Genomic DNA, 25,633 nt, shown 5'->3' with positions numbered 1-25,633 from the left:
AAAATTATGAATCTTCTTTAGAGGAGTAGGAGAACATTTTCTTATGGTAATGGTGATTTTTCTAGTTTTATATTTAACAAGCTAAGGATTTTAAAATAATCATGTTAAAGGGATGATAAAGTATTTTTTTGAAAGTTTGTATATTTTGTAATACTTTGTAACACTGACGATAAAGGAAAGCAATTTAATGAGACATCATCTCGATTTCTAAAATTTAGAAATCATAATGGTCACTTATACACGGAAGGAATGTTTCTAAGGGTTTTGAAAGATAACAAGTTTTTTACATTGCCCATCAGGTGGTTGACTCGAATATATGTGACTATGACGCAGAAGTTTCTCCGACGGCTTAATGGTTGGTTTTTAATAAACAAAAAAGATGATTTTTTTGATGATACATGTTTTGTGTACAACTTTTTTTGTTCGGAGACTCACATTAGAAATTTTAAGAACATTTGCTGCGAATTCGAGAAAGTCCTAAATTTGTCGAAAAGAAAAAAGATTTTTAATAAATCGAAATTCGATCCCGAATATTTCCTTCTTTGACATTGGATAGGGAAATTATAAGAAAATCTTCAGCGAATTCGGAAAAAGTGTAAAATTTTTCGAATTTTTGAATGTACAAATTTCTTTTGTTTTGAGAATCATATTGAAATTCGATTTTGAATTCTTTCCTTCGACAATTTTCTCAAAAAATGAAGTATAAGGGGAGATTTTGGTTTAGAATGGAAACGTTCAGTAAAAAAAAGTAGACACGTAATTTTCAGTGGTAATATATAAAATTTCGAATGTAATTTTTAAATATTTCTTCCTTTGACATTTTCCTAAAAAAATTTAGAATTACAGGCGATTTAACTAAGAATGGTAACATGTAGTAAAAATCGTAAACACATCATTTTTACTTGCAATATATAAATTTTCGAATGTAAATTTCTTTTAAACTATTAAACCTTGATATATGGTTTATTCTAAGAATAATAGTGAATTTTCGTATAGAATATTTCTTCTTTTAACACTTTTTGTCTAATATGAAATTTTATGCCAATTTCATGCCTCAACTCGAAAAATGTGCGAGTAAAAAATAATCAAAAAAATAGGAAACATTTTCGTTTTTTTTTTGCAACATTAATGCAGGTATTTCCTTGATATATAATGGAAATTGGAATTTCTTTCCTTTGTTGACTTATAGTGAAATTCGATGAAGAAGAATTTTGTCTTTAACATCATCCTTTAAAAATGATGCTTTGATGGAGAATTTTGCATAAACCCACATAAAGTACAGTTTTAACCCTAAAAATGTAATTTTAATATATTTACGAATTCCCGGTGTTTAGGTAAGATTTTGTCTTTTGATGTCTTCTGGGACCCATAGTAGAATTTTACGACAAAGAAATATGTACTCGCTTGAGGGTTAAAATTGTTGGCGAAAATAATCCTCGCCCTGTTATCTGTAATATTGCCAAAGACAATAGATATGTAAAATGTAATGATTCCAAGAAATACTACACCCTAAGACAGAAAATGTTCTGTGCAGGTCCACGTCTTCATATAGCCCCCATATAACGGTACCTCCCTACATTCGGTATTTTGATGATTTTAGCAACATTATTCACCGGAATTGTTTCAAAATTGGTATTTGAAGTTCGTAATGGATGCTACAGCCTGTTACAGAAAATTGTCTATGCTGGTCCAGGTCTTCGCACAGCTCCGATATAACGGCACCTCCTTATATACGATATTTTGATGATTTTAGCTACATTATTCACTGTTTATTTCAAGTTTCGAATTTGAATATGGTAATGGCTTATGACAAACAATGCCTATGTATGTCCACGTCGTATAGACCCCAATATAACGGCTATATTCGGTATTTTTAAAATGTTAACAGAATTTTTTAAGGATTTTATTTTTTAAAAATTTCCAAATTCGTTGCAAATGGTGGAGGGTATTAAAAGTTCGACCCGGAACTTACTGCTTTTTAACTTGTTTTGTATTGCCCAGTGTACTCTTATTGAAAATATTGAAATACAAAGTGATAGAAATTCACCTTCACCTATGGTAGAAGAAAACAGGTAGAAGTATAAAAGCTTGGAAACACATTTCAAACATTTCAATGTTTTTTCAAATTTAAATATATTTTATATGATTTCTTATATGACGTCATTCGGAGGTTATTATAATTTTTACAAATTTAAATAAATTTTCATTCAACATTTTCAATTCCAAAATTGGTTTGACAGTTCATTGTCCCAGCAGCCGCTACGATGCGTCTACCTATATTCTTCTACTATGACTTCACCTAAGGATTGTCATCTCACTAGGGTTGCCAAACATAATAAGTTTTTACAAGGAAAGGATAAAAAAACAAAATTATATTTTTATAATCATTTTTGATTGTTTTTGTTTTATTAAGTAATCTCTTAGAAGATTTTGTTACAAAGTATTACATTATCTTTTTATATATATTGAAAGCTTGTAACGGTAATTCGCCTTTAAAGAAGTGAACATGTTGGGGGGGAAGGATAATTTCTTAAGGATTTGTACGTTACATTTCGTTTTGCTATTTGAAAACAAAAATTCAATTCAACTAAATTCAAAACAAAAAAAAAAATAAAATTAATTAAAGATAATTAAAAATAATATACATATATATATATATATATATATATATATATATATATATATATATATATATATATATATATATATATATATATATATATATATATATATATATATATATATATATATATATATATATATATATATATATATATATATATATATATATATATATATATATATATATATATATAAAACACATTTTGGTATTAGTTGCTTAAAATTAAAAAAAGAGAAAGAAAACATCTTAAACAGACTACATTTCATTGAAAATTTTAAACAAAAGCAGAAAATAAAATAAAAATTAATTTAAAATAAAAATGACACATGTTTTTTCGTTTTATAAATAAATTAACTGGTCGTTTTTTATCTCGTTTTATTTTTCTTTTGCATTTGATTTTGCTAGAGCATGATTTGTTCGTTTCTTTTTTATTTTGTTTTTTGTTTATTTTTATATGTTTTTTGTTTTTTTTTTTCAAAAAAAAGGAAAGTTGTAATATCACATATAATTTTATTAAACAAAAAAATATCATAAAACTAAATATATAACATAAACAAACTTCTAAAGTAATCAACTTAAGTTATTAATTAAATAAACAATAACTTGTTTTTATTCGATTTTTGGGCCTTAAGGTCAAGGGTTTTGTTTGTTTTGATTTGTTTCGGTTTGTTCATTCGGTTCTTTTGCTTCTCTATTGTATACATATGAGTTATAAAACATGGACTAGCTTCGTTTTGGTAGTTTATTTTCTTATTCTTGTTCTTACTTATATTAAGGTTTTTCCATTTTGAATTTTCTTTTAATTTTTTTTTTGAGAAATTTTCAAAAAAAAAAAAAAAACATAGAGCTTCAGGAATAGAAAGATATACAGGGTGAGATGACTACAACTGCAACCAACTTCAGACTGCTGTCATTTCTAAGTCACTCGCCCGACAGCTGTTGAAATTATTCCAGTGACAGCTTATTATATTGTTTACAAGCGTACGAAAGCATTTTGGTGAGAATTTTTCAGAAAAAAAGTTATTCGTGATGGAGTTTCAGCGAGATAGTGTGATTTCTCAAGTGGCTCAATGTCAAACCGTGATACTGGTACTCAAGCGACGGTTATGATACCGATGGTCGCTCTCCGCTCGTATTAATCGACCGTGGCCTCAGAATAAATTCCGAATATTATTCTGGAGGCTGTATTAAAGCCTTGGACATTCCAACAGAACTCAGTACGCGCCACCCAAGAATGGTTACAAAATGAGCTATTGTGGCTATTGTGCGCTGGAACGAGGGAAAGTTCCAGCGCACAATAGCCACCAAATTTTCCGGATACCAATCCGTTGGACTATTGTGTCTGGAGTATTTTGGAAAGCAAGTTTGGTACTAAAAAAATACCAAAGTGTCGATCACCTCAAGCAACATTCGGGCAGCGTGAGGCGGTTTCCTTGGCCGTTTGAAGGCCATAATTCGTGCCAACGATGACCAATTCGAACAAATCTAAACTTCTTCTAAAATTTGATGCTATTTCTGACATTTTTTGCTTTCATTCAATATAATTAAAAAAATATAAAAATGATGGCGTTTGACTTTGTTGCAGTTTTTTTTATCTCACCCTGTATATTAACTTCTGAATTGATTGATTTCATATTTTTTCCCCAGGCTCTGGTCTTTTTGGATTTTATTTTTTTCAAAACGGATAACCTTCTTATTAATGCATATATCAAATATAAGTATATATAATTATTAAATTAAAGTCATTTATAACATATGATAACAAAAAAAAAAAAACGTCTATAAATTTTCGGTTTCTGTGCGCCAAGCTAAGTATGTCACTAATTCTATGAATATTTTTCTATGGTTTGTTATGGATCAGGTGTTGAGAAAAACATAGCGAGGAGCAGTTCTGAAAATATTTTTGGGGGCGATTTGAATATTAGGTTTTCATTATTGAAACCATAATGTGAGACCATTACTTAATGTTTGAAATGAAAACTGTTTCGGAATCTATGCATTTTATGTAAATTTTTTAAAAAAATAGGCCCCAAACGAGTCAAAAACGGAATCATTTTAGTCCTTTTTTAAATATGGTAAAAAAGTCAAAATATTCTAAACGATGGGAAAATGTAACCCAGATACTTTCAATAACTAAAATCGGGGGTCATCATCATAAGTTTTTTTGTAACAATAGCAACGTTAAAAGGAAAACATGGCCTAATTGTAAAATATATTTGAAATCGGAATTATCCTTACGAGAGGACTATTCCAAAAAGTGGACCGATATGGCCCATTTTCCTTGCCAACGCTTAGTCCTAAATGTTAAGAGAAATATCTCAAACCATAGAGGTCTATTTTTATGAGGTCAAAACTATATAAGGTACCTAAGCAACATTTTGCCAAACAAGCCAGGACTCCTTTGAGGTTTTGATCTATAAACGAATACTATTGATTCCACCTGGAATTTTCCACAAATTGTGCAGTGACATTATAAGAAAATTTTATTAGAAATAAACAACATTTTTTTGCTATTTTGTATGGTTTATATTAAATAAACAAATTTGTTTCATTCAGAGACTCATAATGAAATTTGATCTAGAATCATTCTTACTTTGATACCTTCCCCAAAAAACGAAGTATAAAGGGAACATTTGACCTCCACTTGGATACGTGTTAAATTAACAGTACAAAAAAGCAAAGACATGATTTTCACGTTTTTCATACAATTTGAATGCAATTTTCATATAAACTTTTATACAGTAGTATAGTGAAATTTTGTGTAGCACATTTTTTCTTTTAACACCTTCCGCCTAAAACGAAATTTTGTGTTATTTTCAAGAGTCAATTCGAAAATAGCCCAGGGATCATTTGTTCCAAAAAATTAAGGAATATTTTCGGGTTTTTGGGAACTATTTTTTTTTTTGACATTAAGTGGAAATAGAGATTTCTTTTGTTCAGAGACTCATAATGAAATTTGATCTAGAATAATTTTTACTTTGGAACTTTCCTCAAAAAATGTAGTATTAGGGGAAAATTTGGCCTCAGGGTGGATACATTTTTAATTAACAGTACACAAAAAAAACGAAGTTATTTTCACTTTTAGTACATACATTTTGAATGCAATTTTAATAGAAACCATTGTACCTAGACATATGGTTTATTCTGAGATTTGTAGTGAAATTTTGTGTAGAACATTTCTTCTTTTAACACTTTCCGCCTAAAACGGAATTTTATGTTATTTTCAGGAGCAATTCGAAAAAAGTCCAGGAAAAATGGTTCCAAAAAATTAAGGAATATTTTCAGTTTCTTTGGGAACATTAATGCAAACAGTTTTAGACTTAAGGTGGAAATGGAGATTTTTTTTTGAGACTTATAGTAAAATTTGATGAAGAATATTTTTGTCTTTTACATCATCCTCCTAAAATGAGGGTTCATGGGAGATTTTTGCATAAAATCACAAAGAGTACTCCTTTAACCCTAAAATGTATTTTTAAATATATTTGAATTCCTGGCGTTTAGGTAAGATTTAGACTCTTGACGTCTTCTAGGACCTATGGTCGAATTTTATTACAAGTAATATTGTAGAATATTTTGTCTTGCTACGATAACGTTTAAAGAACGTTTTTAATCATATTTAAAAAAAGGACCAAAAAGGGCCCTTTCTTGAAAGGCTTGAGGGTTAAAATGTCTGGGCAAAATATTCCATGTATTCTTATCTGCAATATTGCCGAAGACACTATATACATAAAATGCACGGATTCCGAGGAATCCTAATCCAAAAACTTGAAAAAGTGTTGGAGAGTTGGGGGATTTTTCCTCACTATTTTGGTTACTTTTTCAAAACACCGAGACACATGTCTTCTTTTTAAATCTAATTTTAAAATCTGCTGGATTTTTCTCATAAATATTATTATATTATTGAAATATGGTTTAAACGTTAAATCAAACTGCCTAATTGAACATTTCATAGATATCTTCAGTGCTACAGTTTCCTCTCTACTGATCCATAACCAAGAGAGAAAGATAGAGAGAGAGGGAGAGAGCTAAAGCAACAAAGCTTTGTTCTAATTTCGTAAAGTAGATAGAACAACTAAATAAATTAAATTACTTAAAATGCAAATATGTTTTGTTTACACATCCATACATACATACACACACATAAACAAATTACTATTTTATCTTTTAAATGCCTTTTTTCGTCTTCATCAGGGTTTTTTTGGTTACTTTCAAATTATTATTATTTTTTCCTTGTAAGCGCTATTCTTTTTTTTTTTTTTGCAGATCTTTGTCGGATTGAAAGCACAGATTTTGAAATTACTAAGCGTTTCAATTGAAAATGTCATCATTATAGCAGCTGTATATAAAAATGCCTTAAGCCAGTAGAAGCTCTTCATGTAAGCTCTCCGAATCGAGGGATTTATTTGATTTGAATAGATAATTGCTGGTAGAGTCGCCTTGACTGGAACCCTGCGATTTGGTACTCAATGACATGTTGTAAATGTCATCCAAATCTTGGCTGCGTCTGAAACTGATATAAAGAGAGAGAGATTAGAAAGAGAATTTTAAAAATAGAAAAATGGTACAACCGGGATAAGGACAAGCTTGGCTTGACCTACTTAAAAAAATATCTTTCAATGTCCGTCTGTGGAAATCACTCTAGCTTCCGAACGAAATGAAGTAGATTGATAAAATTTTACTCAAATGTATATTATGTATTGAAAATGTATATTTTGTATTGAAAATGGGCCATGTAGGTTCACGTTTTGGCATAGCCCCCATATAACGGTACCTCCCGATATTCGGTACTTCGATGATTTTAGCGACACTGTTCACCAGAATTGTTTCAAATTTGGTATTTGAAGTTCGTAATGGATACTACAGCCTTAGATAGAAAATTGTCTGTGTAGGTCCACGTCTTCGTATAGCCTCCATATAACGACACCTCCCATTTTCGGTATTTTGATGATTATAGCGACATTATTCAGTGGGATTGTTTCAAATTTGGTATTTGAAGTTCGTAATGGACACTGCAGCCTATACCAGAAAATTGTCTGTGCACGTCCACGTCTTGGTATAGCCCCCATATAACGCCACCTTCCCATAGTCGGTATTTTGACGATTTTAGCGACATTATTCCAAGAAATTGTTTTAAATTTGGTATTTGAAGTTCGTAATTGATACTACAGCTTATGACAGAAAATTGCCTGTGCAGGTCCACGTCATCGTATAACTCCCATATAACGATATTCGGTATTTTGCTGATTTTAGCTACATTATTCACCGGAATTGTTTCAAATTTGGCAGTTGAAGTTCGTAATTGATACTACAGCCTAGGACAGAAAATTGTCTATGCAGGTACAGGCCATTGTAAAGCCCCCATATAATGGTACATCCTGAGCGACATTAATCACCGGAATTATTTCAAATTAAGTATTTGAAGCTCGTAATGGATACTACAGCCTAAGGCAGAAAATTGTCTGTGCACGTCCACGTCTTGGTATAGCCCCCATATAACGCCACCTCCCCATATTCGGTATTTTGATGATTTTAGCGACATTATTCACCAGAATTGTTTCAAATTTGGTATTTGAAGTTCGTAATTGATACTACAGCTTATGACAGAAAATTGCCTGTGCAGGTCCACGTCATCGTATAACTCCCATATAACGATATTCGGTATTTTGCTGATTTTAGCTACATTATTCACCGGAATTGTTTCAAATTTGGCAGTTGAAGTTCGTAATTGATACTACAGCCTAGGACAGAAAATTGTCTATGCAGGTACAGGCCATTGTAAAGCCCCCATATAATGGTACATCCTGAGCGACATTAATCACCGGAATTATTTCAAATTAAGTATTTGAAGCTCGTAATGGATACTACAGCCTAAGGCAGAAAATTGTCTGTGCACGTCCACGTCTTGGTATAGCCCCCATATAACGCCACCTCCCCATATTCGGTATTTTGATGATTTTAGCGACATTATTCACCAGAATTGTTTCAAATTTGGTATTTAAAGTTCGTAATGGACACTGCAGTCTATGCCAGAAAATTGTCTGTGCACGTCCACGTTTTGGTATAGCCCCCATATAATGGTACCTCTTATATTCGGTATTTTTATGATTTTCCCCGTTGTACCACTTTTATATTTATAATATTCAATTCCATACTTACCTACTTACTGGACGACTATAACTAGAATTGGCGGGACTAGCTGGATTGTTGCTATTGTTGTTACTCTCCATTTCCGTATCTTCGGATTCCTTTTGGGTATTGTTGCTATTGTAGAGATCGCAATTATCTAAATATTCACCACGCAAATAATTGTCCAAATCATGCTCTTCCTCCTCCTCATCCTGGTAGTCCTCATTATTGTCTTCATGCTGCTGGGATTCCACCATGCATAACCATTGCGAATTGTGGTTACGGAATTTCTCCAACTGCGCGCACACACACAAATTCGAATTCCATTTCCAATTCAATTTCACAAAACAAACAATCATCGTATTGAAATGAAAAAAAGAGAACAGAAAAAACAGAGATTTTTTTGTGGTTTAAACAGATGAAATTTGATCATTGTCTTGCAGTTGTGACTCCACCATACTCAACCATTGTGAGTTGTGGTTGCGGAATTTTTCCAGCTAGAAATTTTGGAAAATACAGAAAAATGCAAAGAAAAAAGGAATCGTTTGTTGGTTTTTGTTTGTTGTTGTAAAAATCACAGGCACATTGGCACATTTTGAGAAGTTGTATGGACGAAGTATGAGTCTTGCAAACGTATACATGCAGAAGCTGAGAGCAAAGGACGTTAAAAAATGGTATGCCGATATAAGACGCAGGAAAGAAGACACATAGGTTGTGCTGAGAGAAAATTAAAGGGTGAATTAAAATAAAAAAATTAAGGAGCATTGGAGAAATAATTTGGCTATTCTAAGAATATTTTTCAAGGATTAGCAGAGGTATAACGTTGAACATTTTAACTTTTTTTTTTGAAGAACTATCTCAGCCATTACCTTAAATTTTTCAAAGACCATCAGAGCTTTTACCGTGATTTTGAAGAGCGCCCAATCTTTAAACCTGGATTTTTTAAGATTTTTTTCTTAAGGACCATCCTAGCTCTAAATTTTGATTTTTTAAAATTTTTTAAGAAGTATAATTCTAGCTATAAACCTTAATTTCGAGAGATTTTTTAAGGGGTTTTCTGACGGACCATCCTAGCTCCAAACGAGAATTTTTAAAGATTTTTTCTCAAGGATTGTTTTTAGATTTTTTCTCCTAAAAACACTTACACATGAGTTTTTTAGGATTATTTTTTCAAATGCCATCCGAGCTCTTAATGTGATTTTTTTTCAAGGACAATTTGAGCTAAAAACGTGGATTTATTAAAAATATTTTAGGCTCAGCCATGCTTTAAATTGTTCAAGGTCCTTTGAAGCTATAATCTTCGACTTTTTTTTTCTAAAGTTCAAGGACCATTAAAGCTATAAAAGTGGACTTTTAAGATTTTTTCCACAAGGACCATCCAAGCTATAAACGTGGACTTTTTACGATTATTTCTTCAAGGATCTATAGCTTGGATGAACGTGAACTTTTTGAAAACTTTTCTTCAGGGACCACCCAAGCTATAAACGTGGACTTTTTAAGTTTTTTTTCTTCAAGGACCATTCAAGATATAAACGTGGACTTTTTAAGATTTTTTCTTTAAAGATCATCTAAGCTAAAACGTGGATTTTTTTCAAGGATTTTTAAATTTGTTTTTCTTAAGGACCAACCAAGCTCTAAATGTGGATTTTTAAAGATTTTTTCAACGACCATTTTTTAAAACCTTTTTTAAGGACCAAACTCTAAACCTGGATCCAAGCTCTAAACCTGTATTTTCTAAGAACATTTTTCTCAAAGACCATCCAAGCTCAAGACGTAGATTTTTTAAGACCTTTTACCAAGGCCTTTAAAAAGGATTTTAATATACTTTTGTTAAAAATACTTTTTCAAGGACAATCCAAGTCATCAACATGGACAATTTTTTCAGGGACAATTTAAGCTGTGATCCCGAATTTTGTTAAGAATATTTTTCAAGGATTTTTTAAAAAATATTTTTTTAAGGACCAACCAAGTCAGCAATGTGGATTTTTTTAAGGATCTCCAGTTTAAAATCCTAGATTTGTTTTAAGACTATTCAAGTGAATAACGTGGATTTAAAAAAAAAAATCTAGGACCAGCCAACAACGTAGATTTTTTAAGGATCAATAAAGTCAAGAACAAGGACAATCCAAGTCATCAACATGGACAATTTTTTCAAGGACAATTTAAGCTGTAACCCCGAATTTTGTTAAGAATATTTTTACAAGGATTTTATTAAGAATATTTTTTTAAGGGCCAACCAAGTCAGCAATGTGGATTTTTTCAAGGATCTCCAGTTTAAAATCCTAGATTTGTTTTAAGGACAATCCAAGTGAATAACGTGGATTCAAAAAAAAATTCAAGGACCAGCCAACAACGAAGATTATTTAAGGATCAATAAAGTCAAGAACAAGGACAATCCAAGTCATCAACATGGACAATTTTTTCAAGGACAATTTAAGCTGTGAGCTTTGTTAAGAATATTTTTTCAAGGATTTTTTTAAAAATATTTTTTAAGGACCACCAAGTCAGCAATGTGTATTTTTTTAAGGATCTTCAGTTTAAAATCCTAGATTTGTTTTAAGGACTATTCAAGTGAACAACGTGGATTCAAAAAAAAAAATCAAGGACCAGCCAACAACGAAGATTTTTTAAGGATCAATAAAGTCAAGAAACTTGGATTTTTTAAAAATATTTTTCCAAGGATCATTCAAATCAACAACGTAGATTTTTTAAAAATATTTATCAAGGACCATCCAAGTCAACAACGAAGATTTTTTTAAGGATCATCCAAGTCAAAAACCCGGATTTTTTTAAAAAAAATATTTTTTCAAGGCTCATCAAAGCCATAAACCTGGATTTTTTAAAAATATTTTTTCAAGGCTTATCAATGTCATAAACCTGATTTTTTTAAATATATTTTTAAAATATATTTTTTTTAAATATATTTACCAAAGCCATTAACGTAGATTTTTTAAAAATATTTGTACAAGGACTTTCCCTGTCATCATCGAGGATTTTTTAAAAATATTTTTTCTAGGACCATCCAAGTCAAAAACTTGGATTTTTAGAAATATTTTTTCAAGGACCATCCAAGTCAAAAAACGTGGAGTTTTAGAAATATTTTTTTAAGGACCATCCAAGACAAAAAACTTGAATTTTTTAGAAATATTTTTCAAGGACCATCCAAGTCAAAAAACGTGGATTTTTTTAGAAATATTTTTTCAAACTATTGACAGAAATTTTTGGAAATATTTTTGAAGGGCCATTAGAGCGACGGACTTCGACTTTTTGAACATATTTTTCCAAACTATTGACAGAGATCTCTTAGGAATACTTTTTGAAGGAACATTCATTCCTTCATTCTTTAAAAATATTTTTCCAAACTATGGACAGAGATTTTTTAGGAATATTTTTCAAGGACCCTTAAAGCTACTAAATTGTATATTTTGAAAATATTTTTCCAACTATTGACAGAGATTTTTAGAATATTTTTCAAGGATCATTCAAGCTAGTGATCCCCGGATTTATAGGGATATGGATAGAGATTTTTTAAAAATATTTATTGAAGGACCAATCAATCTAGTGACCTGGATTTAAAAAAAATCCAAACTATGGACAGAGATTTTTAGGACATATTTTTTGAAGGACCATTCAAAAGCTACTGACCTGGATTTTTTAAAAATATTTTTTAAAACGATTTACAGAGATTTTATTCTTTCAAGGACCATTCAAGCTTTTGTTCTGGATTTTTTAATATTGTTTTTAAGGACTATCTAGCGATTGACGATTTCTTATAAAATTTGTTTTCAAGGATTGTCTTTATAGAATATTTTTCAATAGCTTATGGAGACATTAACACAGATTTTTCAAGAATATTTCTGGAGAATACTTGGTCAAGGACAAGATAAGCATTTTTAGGGATATTTTTAATAATTCCGTTCAAGAAGAATTTAAGGAAAAGTTATGTGTCATAGAATATTTGCTCAAAAAATAGCACGAATAAAGTGTGGAGCTGAAGAGACATAGATTGGTGCATTAATTACAAATTTAATTGGACAGACCACAATGGAGAGATCAGACAGAAAACAAAAAAATTACAATTAGGTGCTGAAAAAGAAGAAGGTGTTCAAATTGAAGACAATTTACAGCATTGTGGAACAATAAGACAATGACTGAATTGCCAGAAATCTTCTACTTCCTTTAAGAATTCCGCAGGAGTAAATGTTGCCATGAAGAAATTTTAGTATTATTTTTGCTGGACATATCACAATTTTTAGCGGTGGTATTTGGTGGAGTATTGTGCTCGAGATCTTATGATATTAGTTTCCTTATCAGCATGCTGACCACCACTTACCTTGATGCGCTTGGCCCACTCATTATCGCTGATGGCAATGATGTCCAAACAATAATCGCATATTTTACGAATTTCGGCATTTTTATCATGCATCAAATCGATGAGATAGGCTGGTGATTCCGTTTCCTTGATCATGTATTCGCGGGTACTTTCATGGCGTAGAATTTGTTGGAACACAAAAATGATTTGTAGAACTATTTCATCATCCTCTTGTTTGGCCTTGAGTAGCTCAATCAGAGATAAAACCACATTTGCACGACAGAAGAGCAGAGCGCATAGCTCATCATGGGCGCAGGTGCCCAAATAGACAATGGTGTCCAAGACTAAATCATCCAATTTGGCACCTGGTACCAAGATGCTTCTTATCCAGGGTATTAATTGGAAATTTTGCAAGATTTGCGAGTAATCCAAATCGGGCAGGGAGAGGTTACCCAAAATACCCAAACACTCCACAAGGAAAACTTCATCTTCACAAATGGTCAGCACCCGGGCCAAATCGCCAACATAATCAATGAACAATGGCTGCAGCGATTCATGTTGGGATAAATTCCTTAGGAGTTTCATTAGTAATGCATCCTGGTATTTGAAAGCTCGATCCATGAGGCTGTGCAGGCGATTGCCTTCCACCATGATTTGGGCATTGCGACGATTCAGGGAGAGATTTATGCACAAGGCAATTAAATCCAGATCCACTTTGGAATTGAGATTTAGAATTATGGCATCTGTGGCCATCTGGACACATTCGGTGTGGGTGAACATGGCCTTGACCTGGAGGGAAATAAAAATTATTAATTGATTTCTGATTTTTTGTATGGAAATGGATACACTCTACCTTATCATCCAAACTCATGTGATAGAGAATCTTCACCGCAATGCTATGATGTTTCTCATCATTAATGAACATCACCAACATGGGCAGATAACCGGCCACAATCATTTTCCTTCTTAGCTGACCATCAAAGGAGAGATTGAAAACCAGTTTCAGCGTAACCTGTACCAGATCTGTATGACCACTTTGGAAGAGTCGCGGTAATTTTGACACAATATTCAGTTCGCTCATATCATCTTTGTTGTCGCCCACAATGGACAACTTTTTAAGGAATGTCGTGACCAACATAAGGAGATCAATGTTCTGTCGATCCAAGGCCTTGACCAACATCTTAACAATATTTTTGCGTCGCATTTTCTCTTCCAGCTTCACGTTTTCGGCCATATTCAACAGCAAATAGAAAGCTACCCTCAGCAGTTGTTCCTGCTTTTTGGCAAATAATTTCAATTGTTTGTTCAGACGTTCAATTTCCTCCTTCTTTGCCTTGGGATCGTTGCGATCGAGAGCCTCATTACTGGTGGCCTTCATGTCACCATTTGTGGAGATACCTGAGTCGGGTGTTTGGGCTCCGGCCGAGAGAGCCTCGTGATAGCTGCTATTTAATATTTGACTTTTTATTAGCGACGAAGACATGGAGCTGTGGAAACTAGACCAATTACCCGATTTGGGTCGTTGTTTCAGTTCGGGTATACGGCGGCGTGGGGGCTCCATCTGGAAAGGTAAATAACACATTAATTAATAAGGCGTGTAAGAATTGGATGCCATCCAAATTCAACCTCTTTTGGTTTTTCCTCATTCATGAGATCTAGGAAATCATCAGTGCTGTTATTCAGTTTCTCTTTACTGGCTTTGGCAGACAAAGGCGCTGAACCTCCGGGATTCTTGCGGATATCCAATTCGTTACGCATGCTTTCGTAACGGCGCAATTCATAATCCATTACATCCATGCATAATGAACCGATCTGAAATAAAACAATTACAATATTAATTGAAACAAATCGAGTATTGAAATTACAACCCACCTTATATTGGACAATGACGGGATGAAATTTCGTATAGGTAGAGAAGCAAAAGAATATATAAATAATATTTGTGGATAAATCTAAACTCTTGCGCCAATCTTCACGCAAAACGCGTGACAAAGCACTCAGGCAAGCCTCTGAAATAATATAAACCGAATTAATTTTAGAATTCAAAGGAAAATTTGTATTTTTTCTACTCACCATTCTTTTCCAATTCTTCCAAATTGTCTGGATTCCTTGCCACCTGCAGTATCATGGCCGAACCTCGTATACGCTCGCTCAAATCTTCGTACAACAGCTCAACATATTCGTCTATGTGATTTATTGAGACATCCGATGAATCGGATGACTTTGAATGTGTTGAGGAGGACATGCTGGTGCTCATTGTGGTGTGTGGTCTAACTGTGCTGCGATGTGATGCTATTGCCGAACGTGGTCCCTTGGTGTTGGTGTCATGAGTATCTGGAAAATGAAAATAAACACAATTAATAATTGAAATCAATAAAATTTAAATTAAGCGAATTTAACATTTTTGACCGACCATAGCCTCAGTAGATTAAAATTAGCGGACTTTTTAAAAATACTTTTAAAGGGTCCGAGCATTTATTTCAAGAGTTCTGAATTCGGATTATTCATTCAAACTGTGAAAGAACCAACTAAGGTATAGACTTTTTAAAAATTTTTCCCAAGGACCATTTAAGTTATCAACGTGGATTTTTAAAAGAATTTTTTTAAGGACTCTAGGTCCATTAACTTGGATGTTTTAGGAATGTTTTTTAAGGACCCTACAAGTCATATACCTGATTTTTTTAAATAATTCTTTAAGGACCCTTCAACCCATAAACGTTGATTTTTGAAAGAATTTTTTAAGAGAAGAATTTTTTTAAGGACCTTCCAAGATATAATATGATATGATATGAATATGACCCTGCAAGCCACAAACTTGGATTTTTTTAAAGAAGCCATAAATGTGGATTTTTTAAAGAGTTTTTTCAAGGACCTCTAAGCCATCATCGTGGATTTTTTTAAAGAATTTTTTTAAGGACCTTTAAGCCATTTTTTTCAAGTACCCTGCAAGCCATAAACGTGGATTTTTTTTTAAATTTTTTTGACAACCGGTAAGATTATTTCTAAGCACTAGTCTTTGGCTTTCAGATCCTTTGGAAAGAATATCTCACATATTTCTAGATGCAGATTTCTTCATATTTTAGAAGGACTTTTAATTGTTCACTTTTATGATATATTTGAAAGACTATCTAATCTTTTGTCTTGAATTTTAAGACTTTTTACTTGTGGATTTGTGTGATTTTTAAGGAAGGACTATCGGACAATTAACCGAGGATTTCTGTAGAAAACCTATCTTACCATTAAAATTTGATTCGTATGCACTTTTGAAGGACTATCTGAACTTCGCCTTTCTTAGGGAGAAAATATGAACTTTTTTTCCTTCCAAGCTATGAACGTTAATTTTTTAAAGAATTTTTTCAAGGACCTTCCAGCTCTAAATGTGGATTTCTTACAAAATTTTATTCAAGGACTTTCTAAGCTAAAACGTGTTTTTTTTAATTATTTTTCAAGGAGCTTTTAAGCTTTAAACATGGTTTCTTTATATAATTATTTTTCAAGGACCTTCCAAGTTATGCACGTGGAATTTTTAAAAGGGTTTTTTCAAGGACCTTCTAAGCCTTATACGTGGATTCTTTACATAATTTTTTCAAGGATATTCCAAGCTATATGCGTGGATTCTTTATATAATTTATTTTCGAAGACCTTCCAAGTTATGCGGATTTTCCCAAGGACTTTCCTCATCATCAAAGTGGATCTTTTTAAAAAAAAATCATAGAGCTCCCATATTCTTTCTAAGGGTTTTTCAAGTTGTCCTTCCATGTTGTCAACATAGATTTTTTATTTTATTTTTTCAAGTTTCTTCCAACGTTGATTTTTTAAAACAAATATTTTTTGAGGACCTTCCAATGTGGATTTTTTAAAAAAATATTGTTTTAAGGACCTTCCAATGTGGATTTTTAAAAATATTTTTTAAGGGTCTTCTAACATGGATTTTTAAAAAATGTTTTTTAATGACCTTCCGACGTGGATTTTTTTGTAAAAATATTTTTTAAGGACCTTCCAACGTGAAATTAAAAAAAAAACATTTTTTAAGGAACTTCCAATGTGGATTTTTAAAAATATTTCTAATGGCCTTCCAACATGGATTTTTAAAAAATATATTTTTTTAAGAACCTTCCAACGTATATTTTGAAAACATATTTATTTAAGGACCTTCTAACATGGATTTCTTAAAAAAAATATTTGTTTAAGGGCCTTACGTCGTGAATTTAGAAAAAATAATATTTGTTTAAGGACCTTCCAAGGTAGATTTTTAAAAAATATATCTTCAAGGACCTTTGTATTGAATTTTTTAGGGTTTTGAGGTTTAGGTTAGGAGTATTTTTAATTCCTTGTAAGGATTATTTGTTTAGATAGGCGTAGATTTTGAGGAGGAAGAACTATCTGCTTTTAATCAAGGATTATTATTCAAGGGCCATTTTTGAAGTAGAGTAAACCGTAAGCTGACTTTCAAACTTCTTAAACGCCTTGGACATGGATATGTCAGTACTATTTGACCTTTAATCTGACCTCTTTATTTATTTATTTTTTAAACCATCTGATTTGTAAGAATTTTAGTGGTTTATTTTTTATGCATTTAAAAAAAATAAAGGAAAACATTTTTAAAAGAAAACATTTTTAAAAATGTTTGCCAGGGGGTAAGGCATTAAGAGCCACCAACCCTCATGAATATGTAGAAGATGGTTGTTGGCATTTTCAACATTCTTTAACAAGAGGTTTCACTGTATTCGTATGTTTTAATTTTTCAATTGAAACATAAATCTTTCATCTTCTAATCCACTATCATGCTCTTTGACAAAGTCATGAACAACGATTTCACCGCTCCACCAAATAAGGATAATTTTCAATATTTCACAACTAACGCCATAAATCATTTGAATTTCGACATCAAACAGTTGCTGTTGTTATTCGAAAAAAAAAAAAAATTCATTAAATACTCACCCACACCTCCTCCGGCATTGTCTTTGCGATGTTTTAAATAAAATATTATCTGCTCTACATCGGCCAATTGTGATTTATGAATTAAATCGCATTTATCCACAACTTCGCGTGCTAAAGCGGCGGGATCGGTTTTAGCACTGAGCGAGCGTAATCTTATGATTTTCTGGCAATTCTGCAATTATAAAAAAATACAGCAACAAAAATTAGAACATAAGAGCTTGCCTTTCAAAAGTACAAAAAATAAAAAATCAATAAATATTTTAATATTCATTTTTAACAGAACCAAAGTTAAGCGAAGTATGTATGCGACATGTGTATGTTTCGAATGTTACCCATGTATAGAGTTATTTGGATTTTTTCAAAGGTCAAGTCCAACTTTAATGGTTAAGAACTAAGTAAATAATTACAATTCACTGCCGCGCAACACGACACACGGAACGCAACTACTCACCAACTGCTGGCCGAAGTGGTCAGTTCAATGGAGTGCCGTCATAAAACTAACCAATACTATCTGTATGTGTGTGTGAACCGATGGGAATTTCAATGTTAAGAAAATTATTTGTAACATGCGTTTTAACCCGACTGCCAAGCGGACAGACAGATGGACACAATTAAATTGTTCCTTTTTTTCTATTACCAACTTTCATTGTAGGTGGGTGTATGTGTATGAGTGTGCGTGTGCAGTGTTGACGTTGGTCATTTCTATACACTATATACAAATTAATATACATATTGTATGTAAATAATAAATGGTGGGTCATGCATCTATTATAATTAGATATATGAGTCATTCCATAAGGGATTTTCTCTTTAGATTGGATCTCACAAGCTATCAATGTTCGGGTTACCAAAGTGGATTTTTTAGAAAAATTTAAAAAAAAACAAGTAAGCAAAGGCTACAGTCGAGCGGGGCCGACCGTTGAATACCCTACAACACTGTAATAAACGATACAGTTTATATAGGCGAGATACTCGAAAGAATTCCACAAGATATTGTGACAAATAATAAAAGAAAACCATCAGGTTCCGTTCTCTAATTTTCGAATAATAGCAACTTAAACTAATTTGCTCATTTCCAATTTATTGGTAGATGTTGCACGTAAATGGTCTTCCTAGATCTGGAACCAATATTTTTTTGGTCCATTTCAACCCCTAAATATATAGCGGTCATCTCCAAAAAGAATAGGCTTTTATTCTGACCCTCATCTTATCTCCATGCAAAATTTCGTAAGGATCGGGCCATAAATGCGATCTGTATATGATATCCTGATATCCTAGCTACTTAGTTTTGTTAGCTGTAGAAATATTACCAAATGTTTAATTCAAAATGAAAATATGCCAAAAATATGACAAAATTGAAAAAATATGAGAAAATTTTACAAAATCAATATTTTCATCTTTAGAGAGATATTTTTATGCGATTTTTTTAGACGTTTTTTCTTTCCTGCCAAGAGGCCATTCTGAATTAATGAGAACTGTCGAAATCAGTTCAGCCGTTCTCGGCATATAAGATATCTTTCAAGCATATCTTCTTTGATAGACATATATATCGCACATATTTTGCTATATATCCGATTTGTTGGATGTTAACATCAATGTAAAGATCAGAAGTAACCTTGTCATGGCTTTGTGATTTCGCCGGGATTTAAAATATTCGCGGTTTATGACAAATTTTGAATTTTTTCTACACAAAAGATATGGTCTATTTTACCCGCTAAATATTATCCGATGACCACCCAAATTGGTAAGCTTCTTCCCCGCCCTAAACTCTAGCTACATGCGAAATTCCGCGTTGATTGGTCTATAATTGCGACCTGTATAGCTACTGCAAAATCCGACATTTTTTCAGTATTTGGTCCATTTCAACCCCTAAACATTTGGCGATCATCTCCAAAAGCAATAGGGTTCTATTCTGACCCTAGCCCCACCTACATTCTAAATTTCGTGAAGATCGGACCATAATTGCGACCTGTAGAGTGATTACAAATTAACATGGACAGACGGACAGACGGACAGACGGACGGACGGACATACATAGCTAGATCGACTCAGCTCGGCGAGCTAGGAAGATCCATATATACTTTCCTATATGGGAAATCAATATTTCGAGGTGTTACATAAATTCTGGCCCAATCAAACTTATAATACCCCCAACACATAGTGTTGTAGGGTATAAATATTTTTTTTTCAAGGACCTTCTGGCTATCAACATGGATTTTTTAAAGAATTTTTTTCAAGGACCTTCTATGCTTTAAACGGTGATTTTTTAAGAATATTTTTTCAAGTACTTTCCAAGCTATAAAAGTGGATATCTTAAATATTTCTTTTCGAGGAACTTTTAAACTATAAACGAGGACTTTTTTAAAAAGAACTTCTTTAAATAACCTTCCAAACAGCAAACTTTTTCAGAATTTTTGTTCAAGGATCTTCCAAGCAATAAAGCTGATTTTTTTAAGGACATTCCAATGTATAATATTTTTTGAATATATATAATTTTTTGAAGAATTTTTTTCAAGGACCCTAGAAGCCATAAACTTGTTTTTTTTTTAAAGAATTTTTTCAATAATCTTTTCCTTCAAGGACCTTCCAAACCATAAACATGGCTTTTTTTTTCAAGGACCCTACAAGCCATAAACTTGGATTTTTTTAAAGAATTTTTTCAAAGAGTTTTTAAGAATATTTTTTCAAGGACTTTCCAAGCTATAGCGTGGATTTTTTAAAGAATTTTGTTTAAGGACCCTACAAGCCATAAGCTTGAATTTTTTTAAAGAATTTTTTCAAGGAGTTTTTGAGAATATTTTTTGCGAGCTATAACCGTGGATTTTTTGAAGAATTTTAAAAGTCATAAACGTAGATTTTTTAAATAATTTTTTTTCAAGGACCTTCCAAGCCATCATTATGGATTTTTTTAATTTTTTTTTCAAGGACCCTACAAGCCATATTCTTGGATTTTTTAAAGAATTTTTTCAAGGATCCTAAAAGACATGAAATTGGATTTTTTAAAGAATTTTTTTCAAGGACTCTATAAGCCATAAACGTGGATTTTTTAAAGAATTTTTTCAAGGACCCTATAAGCCATCGGCGTGGATTTTTAAACTATTTTCTTTCAAGGACACTACAAGCCATCAGCTGGATTTTTAAAGGTTTGCTTTCAAGGACCTTGTAGGGTCCATGGATTTTTGAAAAATATTTTTCAAGGACCCTATAAGCCATCAACGCGGATTTTTAAAGGTTTTCTTTCAAGCACCTTGTAGGGTCCGTGGATTTTTTAAAAATATTTTTCAAGGACCCTATAAGCCATCAACGTGGAATTTTAATGGTTTTCTTTCAAGAACCTTGTAGAGTCCGTGGATTTTAAAAATATTTTTCAAGGACCCTATAAGCCATCAACGTGGATTTTTAAAGGTTTTCTTTCAAGAACCTAGTAGGGTCAGTGGATTTTTTAAAAATATTTTTCAAGGACCTTGTAGGGTCCGTGGACTTTTTAAAAATATTTTTTCAAGGACCTTCCAAGCTATCAATTTAGATTTTTTTAAAAATATTTTCTAAGCCATTCATTTGGATTGTTAAAATATATTTTTTCATGGACCAACGAGGTCATCAACTTGGATTTTTTTAAAATATTTTTTCAAGGATCTTCCATGCTATAAACGTGGATTTTTTAAAAACTTTTTCAACAACCTTCCACGCTATAAACGTTGATTTCTAAAAGATTTTTTTTAAACCTTCCAAGCTTTAAACTTGGATTTTTTATAGATATTTTCTTTCAACAACCTTCCCAGGTAGTTTTTTTTAAATATTTTTTTCAAGTATCAACGAGGATTTCTCGAAATATTTTTCAAGGATCAACGTGCATTTTAGTGGATTTTTTAAAAACAAATTTTGAAGCCATTTACTTGGATTTTTTAGAAATATTTTTTAAGAATTTCCAAGCCAATAACGTGGATTTTTTAAAAATATTTTTTAAAACCCATTCAAGATCATAACTTCATTTTAGGGATTTTTCTTAAGAAACTCCAAGCTCTTAAAGTCGTTTTTAAGAAATTTAAGGACCTTCCAATGTGGACTTTTTAAAAATATTTTAATGACCTTCTAACGTGGAATTTTCAAAAATATTTTCTAAAACCCATTCAAGATCATAACTTCATTTTAGCGATTTTTCTTTAAGAAACTCCAAGCTCTTAAAGTTGTTTTTAAGAATTTTAAGGACCTTCCAATGTGGACTTTTTAAAAATATTTTAAGGACCTTCTAACGTGGGTTTTTCAAAAAGATTTTGTTAAGAGCATTTCGAGCTATCAATGTTGACTTTTAAAAATATTTTTAAGGACCAACAACAGTTTGAAATTTTTTTTTAAAGACGTGTATTTTTTAAAATTTATTATTTTTCTAGCACCTTCTAATCTGATTTTTTTATAAATATACTTTTCAAGGACTTAAAAAAAAAAAAAAAATTCCAGGACAAGGTATCAATTGGGTTCTATAAGAATATTATTTCCAGGGCCAAAAGATTTAACGCATATGTCACCCATTGAATTTTGGATTACAAACTTGATCATCATTGATTTAGGGAATGACTCTTATACAGTTCAATGTGACATCTACAGGCGTCCACTAAACAAACAACAAATTGCCTACCATTATTGCTGCCATCCACAAAAAGGGACAATAATTTATTTATTTTCACCTATCAATTTGTATCAATCGATGAAGTCGCCTGACATGTTCTCTTTGGTGTTCAATATGGATTTTCCTGTGACACTTTATATATCTCCATTGCTGCGCAACAAAGTTCAGTATCTGGTATCGAACACGTAGTTCAGTCGCAAGTGGTCAAATACATGAAACGTTTTAAAAACGTTCTTTCACATTCGCATATACCTTGACCCAGTCAAGAACATAAAAGATTAGTATGTTGGGTATTAAAATTTTAGTTTTTACTCTTGTTTTTGAAAAGCCCTTTACACAAATTTCATTTTCGAAAAAAATATCGCCATGACAAAGTGTTACGAGTGCGGCCGGCAGTATTAAGTGAACCGTAAAATTTGTGTCATACTATTTGGTGAATAATGAGTTAATAATAATGTGAACGTTAACAAATTGTTAAAGGTTAAGACTTTCCGTTTGTAGTTCTATTGTTATTGCTGTTGTTGGAAATGAAAAAAAAAAAAGAAAAGAAAACTGACCTTGAAGGCATTTATTGTAACAAGTAAAAGTGGTCAAAATAATGTGTTCTTTACTAGAAATGAAGGGAATATATTAAAGGGAATTTTTTGTGCGCATGATTTATATTAAATTTGAAAATATTGTACAACAAGTACCGATAGTTAAATTTTTGTAAATTTTCTCAAAAGAAAGCGGAAAAATCTTTGGTCTAGATGTTTTCTACTCAGTTATATATACCACAATTGTTATATAAGAACATTGTAACATCTGTTTCTATTACTAACATATATAGACTTATATGCTGTCTTTCTGGAGTTTAAAACAAGTAAAAAAAGCTGTAAGATCGACCAGGCCGAACCTTGAATACCCTCCATCACTTGAACCGAATTTGGAAATTTTCAAAATAATAAAATCCGTTAAAATTTCTGTTAAAATCATAAAAATACCGAATGTAGCCGTTATATTAGGGTCTTTACGAGGAAGGGGAACTGCATAGGCAACATTTGTAATAAGCCATTACAATATTAAAATGCGAAACCGGAAAAAAGAAATTCGTTGAATAATGTAGCTAAAATTATCAAAATACCGAACATAGGGAAATACCATTATATGGGGGCTATATTAAAACGAGAACCTGCACAGACAATTTTCTGGCATAGGCTGAAGTATCTACTACGAACTTCAAATACCAAATTTGAAACAATTCCGGTTAATGATGTCGCTAAAATTATCAAAATACCGAATATAGGGAGGTACCGTTGTATGGGGCCTATACGAAGACGTGGACATGCACAGACAATTTTCTGTCTTAGACTGTGGTATCGATTATGAACCTTATATACCAAATTTGAAACAATTCCGGTGAATAATGTCGCTAAAATCATCAAAATACCGAATAACGGGAGGTACCGTTATATGGGGGCTATATGAAGACATGGGCCTGCACAGACAATTTTCTGTTATAGGCTGCAGTACCCATTTCGAACTTTGAATACCAAATTTCCCGTGAATAGTGTCGCTAAAATCATAAAAATACCGAATATAGGGAGGCACCGTTGTATGGGAGCTATACGAAGACGTAGACTTACACAGACATTTTTCTGTCATAGACTGTAGTACCCATTACGAACTTCAAATACCTAATTTGAAATAATTTCGGTAAATAATGTCGCTAAAATCATCAAAATACCGAATATCGGGAGGTTAACCGTGATATGGGGTCTATACTAAAACGTGGATCTACATGGCTCATTTTCAATACCAAAAGTCCTGCATAAATAATATACATTTGAGTAAAATTTTATTAACCTACTTCATTTCGTTCGGGAGCTAGAGTGATTTTCACTCACGGACAGACGGCCGGACATCTCTAAATCGACATAGAATTTTATGCTGATCAAGAATATACATTGTGGGGTCTTAAATGTATATTTCGAGGTGTTACAAACTGAATGACAATCTTAATATACCCTCCCTACTATGGTGGAGGGTATAAACATGGTGATGTGGGATACGCTTTATATAGAAACTTGAGAGCAAAACTGATTGAGAAAGGTTTATATAATATTATCACCAGGGTATCAGCAGAAGAATTGACCGTCCTGTGCGATCTTTGTATTTGGCCAAAATTTGATACAAATAAATCGGATACGCGCTTAAATTTTCGTTTGTAGGTGTGGTACCAAAAGAACCGCATGAATATATCCCACATTGCTCTTGTGTTTAAATATTATATAGTTAAATATTTTTTTATTATATTTATATATGAATATATTTAAAGGAACAGTGAAAAAACTGGCTGACTAACAGACCTAGAATCAACGCCCAGGTGGAATAGCAGAAGCTGGAATCTTGAAATTTTGGACGATGGCCAGTCTTGGTGCGAATTTTATTCAAGGACCATCTTAGTCAACATCGTAGATATTTAAAGAATAGTTTTCAAGGATTTTTAAATAATTTTTTTTAAGGTCCATCCTAGTTAACAATGTGAATTTTTAAAGAATTTTTTTAAAGGACCCTCCAAACCATTTTTTAAAAAATATTTTTCAATGACCAACCAATCCACAAACGTGGATTTTTTAAAAACATTTTTTTAAGGTTCATCCTAGTCAAAAACTTGGATTTTTTAAAAATATTTTTTAAGGTTCATCCTAGTCAATAACGTGGATTTTTAAAGAATTTTTTTCAAGGACCATCCTAGCCATCAACGTGGATTTTTAAAAAAAATTTTTAAAGACCATCCTATTCAACAACTTGGATTTTCAAAGAATTGTTTTCAAGGACCCTCCAAACCATTTTTTAAAAAATATTTTTCAATGACCAACCAATCCACAAACGTGGATTTTTTAAAAATATTTTTTCAAGGACCATCCTAGTCAAAAACGTGGATTTTTTAGTCTTGGTGCGAAGGCCTGGGTTTTTGGAAATTTGTTCGAAAAGTGCAATAATGTACTAAAAGAAGTCAAAA

At 32.1% G+C, this 25,633-nt stretch overlaps 1 protein-coding gene across 4 annotated transcripts in view; it reads right to left on the bottom strand.

The window, feature by feature from the left end:
* Nucleotides 1-3,449: 3,449 nt before the first annotated feature.
* The window catches only part of LOC101899456 (kinesin-associated protein 3), a 146,396-nt gene continuing 124,212 nt past the window's right edge, over nucleotides 3,450-25,633 (bottom strand). For 3 of the 4 annotated variants that reach the window (XM_005176984.4, XM_005176985.4, XM_005176986.4), the window contains 8 exons: nucleotides 18,003-18,174; nucleotides 15,135-15,395; nucleotides 14,934-15,070; nucleotides 14,688-14,873; nucleotides 13,915-14,622; nucleotides 13,083-13,850; nucleotides 8,780-9,045; nucleotides 3,450-7,133 (listed from right to left, as the gene is read on the bottom strand). In XM_005176984.4, the coding sequence (XP_005177041.2) occupies nucleotides 6,977-7,133; nucleotides 8,780-9,045; nucleotides 13,083-13,850; nucleotides 13,915-14,622; nucleotides 14,688-14,873; nucleotides 14,934-15,070; nucleotides 15,135-15,395; nucleotides 18,003-18,174 (2,655 nt within the window). In that variant the 3' untranslated portion in view covers nucleotides 3,450-6,976. The other variant, XM_059121791.1, reaches the window with a different exon arrangement.

This window comes from Musca domestica, unplaced genomic scaffold (genome assembly GCF_030504385.1).
Source record: "Musca domestica strain aabys unplaced genomic scaffold, Musca_domestica.polishedcontigs.V.1.1 2, whole genome shotgun sequence".
Lineage (NCBI taxonomy): Eukaryota > Metazoa > Arthropoda > Insecta > Diptera > Muscidae > Musca > Musca domestica.
Note: the sequence above shows the minus strand (reverse complement) of the source record. Positions and strands in the feature narration are given on the sequence as shown.